At 39.6% G+C, this 18,111-nt stretch overlaps 1 protein-coding gene across 5 annotated transcripts in view; it reads left to right on the top strand.

Annotated features, from left to right (window-relative positions):
* SYK (spleen associated tyrosine kinase) overlaps window positions 1–12,918 on the top strand; it is a 56,718-nt gene extending 43,800 nt beyond the window's left edge. For all 5 annotated transcript variants that reach the window (XM_048291977.1, XM_048291975.1, XM_048291976.1 and 2 more), the window contains 3 exons: window positions 1,260–1,400; window positions 1,611–1,723; window positions 3,292–12,918. In XM_048291977.1, coding sequence (XP_048147934.1) covers window positions 1,260–1,400; window positions 1,611–1,723; window positions 3,292–3,364 — 327 coding nt within the window. In that variant the 3' untranslated portion in view covers window positions 3,365–12,918. The remainder of the gene's footprint in view (window positions 1–1,259; window positions 1,401–1,610; window positions 1,724–3,291) is intronic.
* The last annotated feature ends 5,193 nt before the right edge of the window (window positions 12,919–18,111 follow it).

The raw sequence follows: 18,111 nt of genomic DNA, 5'->3' as shown, positions 1-18,111 counted from the left end.
AAAATCTGAAATATTATGTGTCATTCATTGTTTTATAGCCTGATACTAGATTGTCAAATTCAAAATATGTGATCAACATTTAGAGACATGTAGGGAGGGAAAAGCTCATCCCTCTTTTTACTTGTCTATTTTCATTTACTTTTGGTACGCTTGTCATTAGAAAATTGAAAGTTATTGTGGAAATGAGATACTACCTTACATAAAAAGGGGAAAATGTATTTGTTGCAAAACAGTTCTTGTCATGTCCAAGGCAAATGTAGGCTAGCACTAATACATTGTCTTACAGAACAGAATTAAGGAAGGTTTTTGAGAGAATAGCATTGTTAAATAATAAAGTAACCTAAGCAAAATTTGTTTATCTTGGTTTTAAATTCACTGGACCTCTGTACAGCCAAAATGATTAGAATAATTGCATCATTTAATAAGGTAAAAGGTGGGAGATAAAGGCAGTTACATGTCTATATTTGTTTTCCTGGTATATTCCTCTTGCAATTAAAATTACTTCTTCCTTCTGCCTATGCCCTTTTATCGGCTCTTTGAAACTAATAATCCAGCCCATGAAACACTGCAGAGGAGGAGCAAGCACATGCTCCCTTCTGATGACCTTCCTGTATAGGAATAGTAGTAACTGCTGCCAGAAAAGGCATCTTAAATCACTGCCACCAGCCTAGCCAGAGAAGCTTGTCAATCCCAGCCTCAGAGCCTTGAGAATTAGTATCAAAAGTCCATTTTCTTTACAACTCCACAGGATGCAGTAGGGTCCTGTCACTAGATCTAGCACTGTGCTCATATAGCTTGACACTTCAGTGGGCATAATGCAGCGTTACAGCATAATTCAGGTAAACTGCAGTTTGCCACAAGGCAGTCACTGTGCTTTGAAATAGAGCACCCACTTCAACCACCTGGACATGTCTCTCTTACCCTCTGTGGAGAGCCAAATGGAAAAAACTATTTTTAAAGAGCAACTTTAAATTAAATGTCACTAAGAACGACTCCAAGTCATCTAGCTAAGCCTTTTTTTTACCACAGTTTTCATTTCAATGCATTATTTTGAAAGTTGAAGATTAGTAACAATTTTGTAACACTTTTGAAGAAGTTGTTACCCATTCTCTCTAATGCTAACTGCATAAGAAATGTTATGGTATTTAGTACAAATTTGTGCAGAGCTAAGTTAACATGAATTATGTGCATTCAGGTTGTGTTTACTACTTATTGTTGTATCTAGCCTGATTTTTTCTTTCGGTTATGACATATTTTAGGCACAAAGTCATGGAAAATGGCCAGTCAAATGGTATGCTCCAGAATGCATGAATTTCTACAAATTTTCTAGCAAAAGTGATGTCTGGAGCTTTGGGGTTTTAATGTGGGAAGCTTTCTCTTATGGACAAAAGCCATATAAGGTGAGTGGTTGTATTTGGCCTTGTTTTATCTGTAAAAATTCGGAGCAAATTTGAACCAATATCTTTACCTAACTAAAAGGAGCTGTTGCAACAAATGAGTCAAAGCATAGCCCAAAAATCAATTCCAGGCCTTTGTTTGATTTATGCTGTCATGTGTGCTGTAATCATTTGCAGCTTGGATGACTGACTGTTCTGGTCACCCTGTTCCAGGGAATGAAAGGTGGTGAAGTTGCACAGATGATTGAAAGAGGAGAACGAATGGAACGTCCTGAAGTCTGTCCAACAGAAGTCTATAGTCTAATGAAGTTGTGCTGGACATACAAGTGAGTGTGAGGGGTTGCTCTTTTGATAGAACGTTTTAATCTATATGGTTAATAGCCAGAAGGGGGGTGGGTGGGGGTTATTTCAAAATACATCTTTTCAGCTGGAGTTCAGCTTACAACCATACTCAAGCTAAAGAGTCAATTGGACTTTCAGGTGAAAATTATCTGAGTTACAGCGTGTACTACAAAAAGCCAATTTTGTAGAACAGAGTTTGCTTGTTACATACAGAATACAGGGTATCAAAAAAAAGAAAGTCCACAAAAAGGTCAGTCTAATGCATTTTGAAAAGAAAGTTTGAAATTAAGCAAATATTTTTGTTTCATTTGGGATTGTGTTTTGTTTAATTTTCATTTCTAAGGCTTTAGCTTTACTGAAATTTCAAAGTCATATTGCCAAAATGTTTATTGCATTCCTCAATATTTAATTGTTTTGAGCTATTTTTCTCTTCTCTCATAACTGAATATGTTGAAATTGTATCCCACACTGACTTCTTATCAGCAAGAGGTAAACCGTCTTTTCAGGTCATACCCGATATGTCAGAAACATTTTTTTTCTGTTTCATAACCATTTAGAAATTAGAATTATGAACTATAGAAAAAAATAAAGCCTACCTGATTTTTTTAATTAGTATACTGCAAAAATGTATTAAAATGGTTTTATGATTTACTGTTTTAAACTATTTTGCTGGAGTTACTTTTAGCTATAGGAAGTCTCCAGAAAGCACCCAAAGTAGACTGTAAGGTCACTTATTCTTCCAGTTCACCATCTGGAGAATAGACCTGTCCAACAAAGGTCTACATTAAGAAGCTGTAGTACTTCATTTTTAGGTACCTTGCTTCTTTGTTAGCTTTATTAAACCTAATACTCTAGAACAAATGTGCAACTAAAAAGTAATTCCTGCCTTTTGGGTTGACTAAAAGAATGCTCTAACAGTTCTCCAGTGAAAGGGATCAGGTTATTATTAACAAACATATCATAAAGCATGCTGATTTTTATATTTTGTACTCAAATATCTTTATTATTGGAAAGAAAATAAATTTTAAAAAGAAGGTTCAGGTCAGGCAGAGTAACTATCTCAATATGTAAAATTGTAAGGGCTTGTTGTCAGTTTAATTCTGTTCTCCAAATAAAGATACAATTGCAGATATACAAGAAAGATGGTACAGTCATATAGTGTGTGGGTAGACTCCTTTCAGGGGTTCTAACTACTCTGTGTGATGGTACTACCCATTATAAGGCAGAATATTGCATGGCAAATATTCTTTTCTCCAGACTATTAATAAAGTAAATGAAGTAGAAAATTAAATTGAGCTGATTTACCATGTGTTTCTTCTATTACCTTTACCAATCCCAAAGTAACAGGCATGATAGTAAATCCACTGACTGGATGCTCTGCAGTAGTATTTGCCACTTGGTATTAATTTTGTAGCATGATTTTGGTAGTCTGAAAATACTGTGAGCATCTTTAAATGAGCTATCACTGAGGTAGAGTCCCAAGGGCAATAAGGCCCATGCACCTTGACATCTCTCTCCTTCCTGTGCAGTGACATTTGTCATCTTTCCACAGTGTTGACGACCGACCAGGATTTGTTGCAGTCGAGATGAGGTTACGTAACTACTATTATGACATCTCCCACTAACAGCATGGAGAACAGCAGCTTCCTCATCTCCAGCCAGCACCCTCTGAGAAGCAGCTCATTTTCCAAAACCAAGCAATCTTGATTTTTGTACTTCCATTTTCAACCTGCAAAGTTCAAAGCTGAGCCTTGTGTCTATAAGGTTGCCTTTTCACACTTTCTGCACAAAATCCAGCCCCAAAAGAGTATTGGAAGTGTAACAGTCTCAAAGTGAGCAGCAAGGATGCTAGAGCAGATGCTTATACTTTCGCTACATTCCATTTCATTTTATTTTCAGCTTTACTAGCATTACATTTTGCAGTTCCTGTAAAACCTACTTAATGACTTTGAGCCCTCTTCCTCTCCTGTATTGGAATGCACATAGGAATTTAGATTCTTCTCTTTAATATTCTTAGCCTTTAAATCTATTGAGTTGTTCCAGCCTTCTCTTTCCTCAAGGAAGAATAGTGTAAAAATTTCTCACTATGAAGCAAATTCACTGTGCAAGTGTGTCAGTTGCTTTGACTGATGGTGTGTTTGATTTTATCACCAAGCCCCTTTAAACCAAATCACATTCTTCTTAGTAGTAAAGTAGGCAGGGGGGAATCAGGAGTTTTGACTTCCTAACATCATCACATCCTTTAAATATGACCATCTTTTGTTCCTCATCTCATGTGTGGAGCCCAGCTGTTCCTCAGGGAGTTACTTTTTTCCCTCAGTGAAAACTGGGAACTCAGAGGCTTGATCTTGTCTTGGAAGAAAACATATCAGCACCTAAGATGATTCTGTATTTTAGCATAAACTCCAATAGTGCATTCCTGAAAATACAACTTTGATGGAGCACCGCTTACCTTTCTCTGTGCTTTTTCATCCTTCTCCAGACATACCTTTCCTATGTATCTATTAGGACATACCATAGCTCCTTGTGTTGTGTTTTGAGCAGCAATCATTTCTATCTTTTCTTCAAACCTTTCTTAAAAAGCATCTGTGAGAGTTTCACCACACCTTATCACCTCTAAAGTTAAATTTCACTTGTAGTTCAAATATTTTATAATGGGCATATGCATGACAACATTACTTTTGTCTGCTCCAAAATCTTAGTATTTATCCTGTTATCAATCCCTGTGGGCATCTCAGGAAAAGGCATTTGCTTTATCACTCTTCTGTAATGTAGTGTGCATCTGCATTAAATTGGAAGTATAGTAATAGCAATAACAAATAATATAATCAGCTTCTGATTCTGTTTTTACCCTTAGGCTTTGCTTGTTCAATGTCATTTTAAATATTATCAATATCAATATTTCTATCACCTACTACTCACAAGAAGCTACTTCATTGTCATTTGCGTATATCTCAGGAATCTACATACATTTTGTCTGCTAGATATAGAGATTTTAGAAGAATATAAAGAATAAGATTTAGAGTTAGATATATTTATTGCATATGGCTGGTTAGAGTATACGTGTTTAATTTTTGTGTGAGCAGGGTATTCTTAGAGATGTAGTGGTATTTTTTTCTCTAGCAATGAAAATGTGTGAGCAATTAAACTGAGAAAGTGTGAAATAATTTTCATAAAAGACAGGACTATAAACAAATGTAGAAGCTACTGGGCTTTTTGTCTTTTTACTAAGTTTATGGTCTATTTGTTAAATAATACCTGGTGACTTTCGGTAGTTTAGTCTTGGCCATCCACTGCAAGACACCACAGGCTACTGAAAGATACTGAGTGCAATAGACCGTGTTTCAAATGTGACCAAACATGTCTTACCTTGGAGATGATTTATTTTTTGTCTTGTTTTTAAGAAACACTTTTCTACAAGACCAGCTTGTGTAGAAGTTAGCCATAGTTATATGTAGGTGTTTTGTCACTTTAGCTATGTTGCAGAGAATTTGTTATCTCTACATGTGCAATTAGTACATTTATGGGGATATTAGTTATAAACAAATTGCACAAATCTCTATGAACCAGCGAGTGACAGTACTCAATTTCCCAGAATGAGAGATACAATACTCTGTATCTCTCATGCTTTTTAAAAGTGATGTCTGATACAACAAACCTGGAGGATTATGTCTCCTTCTCTCTTCTGAGTGAATGTCAACATCACTTTCTGGAGTTACTTGATTATTTTTAACTTCACTATTACATAATAAAAGTTTACAATGAGAATATAAAGTATTGTGAAATAAATGGATTAGGTTTTAACATTTTAATTAAAGATACTTTTACAAAATATGCTGTCTTAACAAGAATCCTTTCATAATTACATGCTTTGTAAAAAATCCTGATGCTGTGCAGAGTGTGTATATGTACTGAGTTACTGTGACTTTTCTGGAAGACTGAGTCTTTCCTGTTGACAGTAAAAGGTACCCAACAGGACAGACAAGCCCAATGAAGCCTGAGCTGCTTTTGGAGCAATTCGGGAATAGCAGGAAGTTCCCAAAATATGCGTGTTGTTACTGCATCTAAGTCTTCAAAGTGCTTTACAACAATACTGTTGTTAATTATGGTTAATTATATTATTGTTAGTTAACAATACTGGAAGATTAGAGGTGCCCGGAGTCAGTGTAGTGTATCAGCTAGCTAAGAATTTCTGCCTTACAGATGTCAGCTATGCAGGATTTAAGTCACGTTATATGACATGGAGCCTCCCTCATAGATACAGACAGCTGTTCTAGGTATTCTAAAATAAAAACAGCAGTATCTTATTCTCATTTAGCTTTTTTTGCATACTCAAGTTCTCAGGAAAGCTAAGGCTAGATCAGTGTGAATGTGAATTTGAATAATAAACAAGAAAGGCAGAAAGATAGGCATCTCTTTCAAGCAGGTGCTTGCCTTTGAGGGATCAGTCAGTGACTGACTGACTCTGTTCTGCTGTGATTGTTTTCCTGCGTAGCAAATCTGGCCTAATTGTTGCACCTTCCCACTTGTGGGACTGCATGAACCGATATGAAGGGACTTTTTGTCTTTTGGCTGTTTGGACCTGGTTGTCTATTTTTAGATTGACTTGTCTCAGAAATGTTACTTGGTGGTGTAGGCCCACAAGTAATTGTCATGACAGAGTTAAGGAGTAGAAAACTGCAGCATGTAGTTAGGGAGGCTGGTGGAGAAGAAGGACCAGGTAAGCAGAAGGACATGCTAAGCGGGCTTTTCACTGGAGGAAAACAGTCTGATTACTCCTTTGGTTAGGACTCAAATTTACTGAGTTTTTTACTGATCACTGAGTTTTTTGAAGCATGAGAAGCCATGTGCCTTTTCCCATAAAGACACACCCAGACATCTTAAGAGCCCTGTCCAGCCTGTCCTTGCTTCTGACTCTGTGCAAAAAGGGGATCTTTAATCAGACAGTGAGAAATATCCATAATTTTCACCCCTGAAGTCATCACAGTCAGCACTACCAGTTTGCTGAAGAACCCATCTGCAAGTGGTCTGCACGGCTGGGTTGTGCACCAAGGCATCAGTGTGTCCTCGCCCCAGCCCTGCCAGGAGGTGGCAATGCCTGAACACGGTTGGAGTGAAGCACTTGTCTGGCCATTTCTGGCACTCTCCACTCTGCCCCGGCTGTTGTTGTGCCTGTGTGTTATGGAGGACACAGTCCCTTTGCTCCTTGCTGTGAAGCAGTGTTGCATGTGAGGACAAATCATCATTTATTTATATTGTGAATGGTCAGCTGTGGATGATGAACAAAGGCTTCTGAGACTCGGTGTCTATGCAACCGCAGCAGTGAGAGATTGCACACAGAAAGATACAGACCACGCCCCACACATGCCTAGAAGGGAGTGAGGGTGCCATATGGATTGAATAATACAGGGAAACATTAAGCAAGCTATTTTAATTACCAGTCCTGAGTTTAGTGAGGACAGAAGGACTGAAAGTCATGCAGAAGAAGAAGAAAAAAATGGATTCCTGTTAAAAAACAGTCAGAGAGATGTAACATAAATCCTGAGAACAGCAATTGTCCAATCACTCAGAGTTCCCTGAAGTCAGACTAGAGATGTGCATCTGTCTCCAAATAGGTATCTTTTTCTTTTCTGTCACATATGTGATAATAGAGACGAAGGCTCACTGGGTTCCTTGGCACATAACTCTGCATGTAGTATAACCACTGCTTCCCTGAAGCAGTAGAGGTGTGCACATTTCTTGATAACAAGAGAAGAGAGGAAACAAGAGGCAGCTGGGGAAAGCATTACACTACTGTCAATTAAAATTCATGACTTCAAATGTAAATAGCCCCTGGATGACCAGTCCAGTGTAAATGTGCAGAGATCATTAACTCCCCTTGTCTGTCGACCATTGCAAATGCCTTAAAATGTCAGGTTAAGAAACTGTTAGGTCCATGTCTTGCTTAATTGTGTCAAAGTACTTGTGGAGGAATGCCGCTGCCATGCCCCTGCAGCTACACTGCCTGCCTAGCGAGCTCCATGTGTCAGAGATCAGCTGAGTGCTGGGCTCCCTGTGCCTCTGCCATGTTAGAAATGCAACACATTTCTGCAACGACAGAAAAAAATAGAAAAGATTTTGCAAAGAACAGTTCAATTACACTGTCTTGTTACATTGCCACCTGCCAGTGGCTGCAGTGACATCAACATCTGTTCTTTCTCCTTCCTGCTTTAATAAAGAGTAATTGTGCCGGTTTCAGCAACAGCAAGAGTGCCGAGACTGTAATTGCATGACCAAGCAGCAAAACAGGTAGCAGAGAACTTTAATAGCTGTCTCTTGAACAGCTTGAAGATTTTCCTTTAAAAACATTACACACTTAAGCACACATGCACATGTATTTTGTGTAATTCTTTCGTACTTGAGTTCAATAATGACTTGTCCTCACTTTTTACCATACAGCCATTGTAGCTGTATCTTCATGTCTTGTTCTAATTTATGTGCAGATTTCACCAGTGTTACCGAACGGTTTCTCTCTGACTGGTGTATCAGGTTCCACCTGCAGTAATCTGAGGCTGAGACTAGCTGGCAAGAATTAATAATGTTGGTTTTCAGTGATAGTTCTAGAAGATAACAAGAAAACTGCATGGATACATCAAGAAATGCTTGAGAGATACAAGCTCACTGAGCTTGTCAAAGAGCAGCACTTTGGGGCATTTTTTTCTACTTGAGCAGTTGTAAATTGACTGTTTGGCTTGGTTTGATGTTTCTTTTCCCAAAAGATACGTATCTAGAGTCAATGTTTCCTTATTTTTCCCTAGTATTGACACACCTTTATACCCAGAGTTGGGTATAAAAACCTAGATTATCGATGTCATTTTGTTTTAGCAAGATTTCCTCTGTTGCCAGTAAAGCCCCCAAACTGGGCTGTTTCTGTGCATACAGCTACATTTCTGTTCTAGCAGCTTGCCCAAGCCTCATTCTGACCACTGTGCAAAAACTTGCTTACAGAGGAGCACCAGCAGACAACCCTCTCCCAAAGCCCTCATGCTCCCTCTGGTAATCAGAGGACAATTCAGAGAAGCAATGCACAATAAAGTTCAGCCACCACCATGAGGAAGGTTCCCAACCTCCTCCTCCCAGCGTGTCTGGTTTTCTAGACAATATAGACTCTTTAAGACAGCAAATATACAATGGTACAGATATTTATTATCAGATTACACTGGTGTAACAGGACGCCTACACACACACCTTGCACTCAGGAGCCACCTCATTTTTTGCAGATGTCTAATGCACTAGAGCAAAAATACTTTTTTTCTCTTTTTTTTCTTTTGTAAATGTGTTGTTGAATCTCTCACTGATACATGCATGTCTTTGGCTATTTTAAAATTTTATATTCACTGGTATTACTGCTTCCCCAAGGGCAGGCAGCAATGAGGTACTATTTTTAAACTCTTCAGTCAGCCATGACTTCCTTTTTGTCTATCCACTCTGTAGCTGCCATAGGGAGTGAGCATGGCATTCCTCATCTTCTTGTGGTTTCTACTTATAAGGAATAAGCAAAAAAAGTAGTGATTCTTGTTAGTGCTGGAGTACTACACAAGTTAGATTACAGGAAAGAGCACAGACTGAATCACGTCTCAGAAATTCACCCTCCAGTGTCACATTGTACCCAAGTTAATGCAAACCAGAACTCCTGCTATACAAGGACAAGTACAAAGCTCACAGTTTGTTCCCAAAACTCCCACAGCTTTTTTCATGCCAGCTATATAAAACAACAACAAAAAAAACCCAAAACAACAAAACAAAAAAAACCTAACCAAACATCAAAACCCAACAAGATTTAATAATATGACACATTCTTGTGTTTGTTTGCAGAACTCTATGTGAGCAATTTTATGAGTCATTTAATTATAAGGAAGCCAAGGCCTGAACAAAGAAATACACTCAATGTTTGCTTGGGTTGAGGACAGTCTCTGTCTTTCTTTCCCCCAAAATGAAAAGGTCCTAGTGTGTTTGAAATGCAGCTAGAAAGAATGAAGACATCAGATGCCACACCAAAACTGGAGTCTGAGACAGTTGTGAGACTGGTGGTACCTACATCTTTTGCTTGAAAACTGCCTTATTTGGTGGTAGTATGCTGCCAGGCCCATGAAGCCAGCATGGCTTCACTGCTTGGCCCCAAGCATCAGCAGGAATCTGCTGATTACGACACATTAACAAGCATTTGTGGAATAAAACCCCAAATACCGCACCCTCTTCACCTAACATAAACATCATACCCTGAAAATGTCATCCAAACTGGGACATCTACTTGAAAGGGAAGGAGCATTTATCACTCTAACCAGTAAATGCAGCCAGTCCTTGCTCCTTCTTACCCAAGGAGCTGACCTGCTGCCAGCATGCTTGTGTCCTGGCTAGGAGATGTTATTGCATACTTTTTGGAGGTCACCAGGAAATGACTAACTTCAAAAGGCAGGGTGGGATTAGAAGGGAAAGGGGACAGACACTACACTCATCACTTGCAAAAAAACCTATGAAACACACTTTCACTCATAAGCTAAGAAATTTAAAGTAGTTGGAAACTGGGTCTGGAACATTCAGGTCACCAATACGGCTCAACTTGCAGCCTAGCAAGTAGTACCATGTTTGTAGAGGCAATGTGATACAGCACAATTTTTAAAAGGCCTTTCATTTTGTAAAAACAATGTCCATGTAAGATTAAATTAATGTGCCTTCTTTGGTTGATTTATTTATTTTCCTTAAGCTGTGCTTAGCAACATGCAACAGTGTATAAATATACCTTACTTCAGAAATATTTTATTCTCACCACTAATTAACAGGCACGTACCTTCCAGTCTTGCTCTTGGTTGCAGCAAGCCCACAGCAGCAGGACAAACTTGGTCCAGATCTACCCATTTCAAGGAAGAAAACCTTGCCGATCCTGCTGCATGCTCACTGCTCCTATGCCTCTCTATGGCCTTCTGCATGCCCTTTGGGTTGACCATAACTTGTCAGCAATTCCTCTGCCACAGAGAGAAACTCCTTTGACCCTTGGCAAGTTGTGTGAAGGGCACTGGACAGCAGCCAGCCCTAAGAGACTTCTGTGGGAAAATGGTCCAGACAATGGAGAAACAGCAAAGAACACCTGGTACCACCTTCTGCCTCTACTGAGGAACAGGATCCCAGATCCTGTTCCACTGAGGTGGCAACAGCCCTGGCACAGCCACGCAGCACAGCTGTTCTGCAGTACCACTACTTGCTGGTGAGCCAGGGGCAGAGACTGGGGATGCCAGTGCAAACCTCAGATGGAGGGTTGGTAGCAGTGCAGTTTCTGTCTTTTAGACAAGTGCTTATCAGCCTAACTAATTGTTTCCTCTTCCCTGAGCTGTCAGACGAGCTCTTTTGTGGCTCTCACAGCAGGAATGCCAGTCTACCTGTCTGTGTAAAGAAAGCAAGGGAAGAAATTAGGCTCTATGTGTCATCACAGGAATGATGATGTGCAGAGCAAGTGTTCATGCTGATGGTGCGCATTTTTTGTTATATTCTGGAAAGGTGTCTCTTTTCTGTGGCAGAGTGTGGGGTTTGAAACGAGCTTTACCCCCATTTTAGTTCAGATTGAAAAACACATACCTAGCTTTAGATGACCAAGTGAAGCTAAAGGACACAGAAAGAAGTCTTTTACAGTGAATAGCCAAGTGCCCATAAATTTCAAGGTCTTTTTTTTTTTTTTTTTTATTTGACCTGTAGCTCAAAACCACTTCAAATGGGTTCTATGATGTTTATTTGTTTCTGTTCCTCACAGTCTGCATGTGACAATGAATAAACCAAAAGGTCACTTTCCTTAAAGCTCTCCAGGAAATGTTCCCCAGTCATAAACTCAACAAGGCCACAAAAAAAACCAGCTCAAACCAGCCAAGTTTCCAAAACTGGTGAGTTGACAGGGGCACACACCTGTAGATCTGAGTGGCCTGAACAGGTGGTCTCATCCAAACTCTCTCTGACCCAAAGGACAAAACCCCCTTCCAGATGAAGAACTCTTGGGTGAAGTGAGTGAGCAAGAAGCTCAGCTCACCAGAAGTCACAGAAGTTTAACAAGAAAGAGAACTGTGTTATTTGTATCTTTGTGTGCGTGCACATACACATACACGCACACAGACACAGTCATCTCTGGTCAGGGCTACTTACCAGCCAACATGCCTTATTAAGAAAAAGGCAAGTAACAAGACCTGGTTCTGAAATTTCCTGCCTTCTCTATATTCCTATTTCTCTAGCAAATCTCTGTTTCTGTTGTCATCTGCAAATTTGATGACAAGCAATTTTTCCTATATTTTCGACTCTACAGTAAAATAATGAAAAGGCCTTGGGCCTTGATGAAATGCATCAGATTCCCCCCATAAAGAGGGAAAGGAAAAGCATCTCCTGTCATCTGTCACTTTGCAGTCACAAAATTCATTTAACCTAGAGGAAAGGGTTTTAAAGACCTTAGAATAATGGCACAGAACTGACAGATCACACAACAAAATTTTTTTAATACATTCCAGATGTATTGCTTCAGCGAATTTAATACAAAGACTAATCTGAATTACTGTTCCTATGGTTGTCACTCTTCAATTCTCTCAGGGCTACATGCCAAAATTTTTCTGCTTTCAACTGCATGGCTTTCAACAAAGTCAGGCCAAGGGAGTACACAATTTGGTCTCAAGTAACTAGTTAAAGTATTTGAAGCTGTTGCCAGACTTTTATGAGCTCAGTTCAAAATGACATTTAGGGAGGTTTGAAGCATCTTAGATAAGAAAGATGCTGAAGAAATAGAGGAGGATCATCTGCAGAAAAAACGAAAAAAAAGGAAAATCACTCTCCTACTGAAATAATAGAAATTACATCTATAAACAGAAATGCACACGTTATTCTCCTATTCCCAAAGTAATTGTGCACCATTAACAGAAATTCTCAAATTATGAAAGGATATGCAAAGTTATTTAAATCCTAAACCTTCAGTTGTAGGGAAGTGATTTATTCTGTATCATTAAAATGTTTAGCTGCAAAACAGAGAACAGAATTGAACGTTCTGTTCAAATACTTTTATAAATCCACAGTAAAGTTGGAAGACAGCTCCGATACCATCTTAATGGAATCAGTATTATTTACTTAAGGAAAAGCAGTATTTTGAAAAGATTAAAAAGGACCAAAAAAAAAAAAATGAAGAAGTTTAGGCTATGGCAATGGTGAAGCAATCCGAACAAACAATCCAAACTACCTCTGCAAAAATAGCAGAAATTCAGAAGAAGAGATTAATGTCTGAAAATCTTTTGTAAGCAAGAGTATTAACTTCTGCTGTTATGAATAAATGAATTCTAAATTATTCTTTGTCTGATGGATTTTATGAACTATTACCATAATCACATAAACTTCCTTTTTTTATATGAAGCTATGTATAGCATAAGACTTCCCTTTCAGTGCCATGATCAGAGAAACTGTTTGAATGAAGACATTAAAGCAGTGAGATTCCAATTAACATATGAAACATTCTAAATCTGTCAAAATGAGCTGCTAGGATTACTGCTAAACCCAGAAAACCCTGAATGATAGAAGATGAAGGTGAATAGAAACTCAGATGTAGAGCTGCACCCATTCCACAAGCCCCTCTCCCCTACCCTGTTTGATCCCAGAGCATGTATTTTGCAGCCAAATTGTCCTTTTCCTGGTCTACAAGTAGATAAAGAACCAAGTTTTATTCAAAATAAGAGTCAAGGAGAATGTGTTACATAGCACAGGTTTGAAAGGCAGTGACCCTAGCTGTCTTGCTGAACGAGCATAATCTGTCTGATGTAGATGTATGTGGAAAGAGGAGAAAAGAGAGCAACATTGATGCCTGGGCTTAAAAGAGAAGTTTTACATAATAGCTGAAAGAACAAGATTCTTGCACTGAAAAATTTGAAGGTTCTTGTCAGAAATTAGCATAAAGCTAAAGAGACCTGACAAACAGCTGTTTCATGCAAAAATGTTTTACGGAATTTCTTTTCAATATCTTCAGTTCTTTACTGCATCTTTTATGTTTGTCAGGCATGCACACACACATATCAGGAAATCTTTTATGGACACATAGATTAAACTGTTGTTCAAAGGAGTAAATTAAGACAAATTTATCAACCCTACACTGAACTGACACTCTTTATGCCTCAATGCATCCCACGCAAACTCTGGAGTCTTGTCCTTTACTTGAAAACAAACACATGGAAAATTGTGTTTCTACACTGTCCTGGGGTCTCTGGTGAGCCACAGACCACTCAGTGAGCCCAGAGAAAAAAATGGAGAAGTTATCCACTCTTAACCCTGTGCTGAACCATTGATCTTACTGAGAATATCCATCTAGTGAAAATAAATATTTACAAAAAAGCAGATTCCTCGTCCATCTGTGAAAATCACCTGTCTCTCTTTTCGTAAGCCAAAACCAGATAGTGTTGATTATGTCTTCTTTGACATGTCCAGGAAATATGTGCTGGGGGGGCAGACAGGAAAATGTCCTTCTCCTGGGAATCTTTGTAGGCTAGGTGACATTTTATGGTCATTGCAGTGGGAAATGCCTGGTCCTGGCACAGCAAGGCTCTGTGCTGATGAGGGCAGGAGCCAAGGTGTCCCCAGCAGTGACAGGATGGATGGCAGAGGACAGGCGCCAAAGCCCACAGCACCTGTGCCAGGAGCCATGTGTCAGGGCAAGTTGCCCCTGTGGTTGCTGGCTGCCCTCTTTGCCTTCCTTGGCTGTCCAACACGTGACACTCTGCAGCTACTGAAGCCACTTCGGCCATAGCAAGGCTGAAAAGGAGGAAGGCCTAGTGTGGAGGGAAGGTAATACTGCCCAAAGCAGTATTAGACTGCATGTCTTTCACACTTCTCATTCGTTATTATCTCCTTAAGAGAAACGTGCACTCTACCATCTTTATGTGTTTAGAGGGGGCTGAAGCAAAAGTGGAATAACCAATTTTCACTATCCTCCCTTCAGATTCTGAGTACTGAGACATTTTTCATATTTTCTCAGTGTTGCTACTAGTCTAGTAGTCATTCTGCAGGTCTGACAGCTCATGGAGGCACCGAGCAAGATCATGATCAGTGCTTGGTACAGGCAAATGGTAAGTATGACCCGTGTCATCACTACCCTTCAGAGCTTCGGGCAGTTCTTTATAGTATACAAATTTTATCCTAGTTTCACTTCAATATGCTCCTTAAGCTGTCTGCAGGAGGAAGTGGATTAAAAAAGGTACATAAACATAGTCATTAACAGAAGGATAATCATAAACAGAAGGATAAGCAAGTTTCAGCCACAAGTCTCTCATCTTCTTGGGTACCTTTTGGATCAATGTGCTGGCTGGAACAGATCTAAGCTGGAGAGATGAAGAAGATTTGCTCCCCAAGCACCATTCCCACATGAGGGCTCTGACACAACCTCCTCTCTTGATTATTGATCTTAACATGTTTCCTTCCTTCACTTTTCTCTGACAGTAATACTAGTGTGAAATCTTCTGATGGTCTAGAGGCATCTCATAATCTTGACCTCTGTGAAGCAGTTTGTTGTTTAGATTGAGTAGTTTTATACAAGTAGTTGGTTTACACTTTATTTCAAGAATCATTGCTAAGCCTAGACAATGTATTCTGGTCAGAGCACAACACTTAATTTTAGGGACACTGAAGCTGTTATTTGTTATAGGGACATTGGCAGAATACTATCCTCTCTCAAGTTAATTCAGAACATACTGTGGTCTATGGTATCACTTCAAAATGCTGTAGTAGTAAGCAGGTGTGCCACTTTGCTGCACCTCTCCCAAGACTTTAAAAAAATTCTTAGGGAACTGTTTTTACAACACACTAGCTAACTCATTAGGAAATACGGCATTTAATAATAGCATTATTGAAAGTGATTACTAACATATTAAAAAGGTTTTTTTCATATATATTGAAAAGGTTGCAGTCATATATCATTTCTATGTGATAAGTTGAGTCATATTTATTGCCTGGGTAATATCTACCAATCCCACTGAAGCTATATTAGGAATTAATTTTGCTCATGACGTCTGTGTTCCTATTCTATATTAGCTACATTACATTATCTCCCTCCACAGGCACAATTGCATGTACGTCAACCTTGATTTGATGCAATTATCTAGGAATAAATGATCTTGTTTTGGCTTGTTTCATCAGCTTGAGCCATTTCCACCCTGTTCCCACAAGGATTTTCTGCCTGCAGAAGTCTCCTGGCAGTTCTTCAGCTCTGATCTAAAAGTCAACCTGAAAAAGTACAAATCCTTTGTGTGTTCTTACTGTACAAACACAGTTGTTGCTGCTTTTTTTCTTTTCTACAGCATGTCACAGCTTTTGCAGGTGGTTTAAGAGAAACATTTTTTAGGATTAATACACTTGCATACAAAACGCAAGGGTATCAATGACACTTCAGGTGCTTGTGAGAAACACACCTTTAGATATCTATTGCAGCTTTACCTCCAAAATTGCTTCAATCCTTATAGAAAAGTATTTGTAAGCTATCAGTTGTGTGTGGTTGTTCATACATATCCTGGTCTATTGACCAAAAAAAAAATGCTAGTAGAGGTTATGTTTTTATCATTAGTAGCAAAATTGGCAACCTGCTTCAAAACACCCTGCAGCTAGCAGAGGAAGAGGCTGTGTTTTCTTCACTGTCAAACAATGGTTCAGACTTGAAACCTCTGAGAAGGCAAAGAGCAAAGACAGTTATCTGGGCACCCACCCCTTTAAACTCCTCCGGAGGGAGGCTCTGTGTTGCATAGTATAGAGATACACACTTCTGTTGCCTTTCTGAGAGTCTAGTGCTGACAAGAAAAGAGTCTCAGTTTTGACTGAACTAAATTCTGGGCTTATCAGGAGCAGAAATTAATTTGGCAGATAGATCAGACAAATCCATATACTTCATCCCAGGGCAGAGGGTGCTTCAAAGGGCATCATAAGTTGCTGAGAAAGCAACTGGTACTCCTCATTTCTCTGGTTATGGTCTAACAGGTTTTCCCTAAACCTGAACAGTCTAGCACCAAATCAGGCATCCAGCAAATACAGAAACAGCTAAAGAAAGGTACGAACTATCTACAGCGCCCACTGAAATCTGCCTGCTCTTTTTCACTAAGTGCTCCAATGGCCAGCTCTGGTGAGTTGAGCTGCCTTTTTGCTGCATTTGAACAATGCAGAACAGATCCAAGGCCTGTAGGTACTGCTGGACTAAAATTGATCAATATTACTGATATCCTAGCAGTCAGGATCTCACCTAGGACCAGGACCTGGCACCAGCCCTCTGTACCGTTCTAACCTGGAAGGAAGCTAGCAAGAACATTTATTTAGTAGTAGGTGTTGCTGCTCCATGGCACAAGACAAATCCCACTCTGATTTTCACATCAGTGCTTGGTGCTGACATCCAGTGGGGTTCCCTGTGCTCTCTGTGCTTCCATGCTCTTGCAGCAGGCTGAGGAATGACAGCCACTCACTCTGTCCTAATTTCATGAAATGGAGAAACTCATCACTACAAGATGCTTTGTGTAACAGAATTATAAAAAGTTTCAGAAAGCCATTAAGGAAAGCCAGGGGTGGAAGGTCCTTAAAAGAGCTACTGAAGAGAGAGAGGCAACAACCTCCAGCATGGCAAGTCTCTGAGCCTGACTGGTAGCTAGAATGCTAGTAGGAGAATGCTCTAGGAGCATGTGTTTTTTCTGGTCTAAGCTCTATGTCAGAGACAGGACACGTGAGTGGATGAATTTTTTTTCTGAACATATGTGGTTGCTTTTGTACTGTCAGTTTAGTTTTCTTGCTTTCCAGACCTAGTGAGATATTGCAGGAAGAAAATTAGAAGGGCCAAAGCCAACTAGAATTTAATCTGGCTGCAGATGTAAAAGACAATGAGAATTGTTTCTATAAATACATCAGCAACACAAGGAGGGCTAAGGAGAATCTCCACCCTTTATTGGATGCAGGGCAAAAACAGAGACACTAAGGATGTGGAAAACACTGAGATGCTTAACGCCTTCTTTGCCTCAGTCTTTAATAGAAAAGCCAGTTGTGCTCCAAGTACCCAACCCTCTGAGTTGGAAGAAAGGGATACTCCATAATCCAAAGAGCAGTGGTCAGCAACCTGCTACATGATTTTCATACACAAGTCTGTGGGACCAGATGAAATCCACCAAAAGATAGTGGGGAACCTGGTGAAGCTTTCGCTGGGCCACTGTCAATCACTTACCATTGGTCCTGGTTAACCAGGGAGGTCCCAGTTAACTGGAGATCAGAAAATGTGATGCTCATCTACAAGAAATGCGGGAAGGGGCACCCAGGGAACAATAGGCTTGTCAGCCTGATCTCAGTGTCAGGGAAGGTCATGAAACCAATA

The sequence above is a fragment of the Corvus hawaiiensis genome, chromosome Z (assembly GCF_020740725.1).
Source record: "Corvus hawaiiensis isolate bCorHaw1 chromosome Z, bCorHaw1.pri.cur, whole genome shotgun sequence".
Taxonomy (NCBI): Eukaryota; Metazoa; Chordata; class Aves; order Passeriformes; family Corvidae; genus Corvus; species Corvus hawaiiensis.
This window is presented reverse-complemented; position numbering and strand designations above follow the sequence as displayed.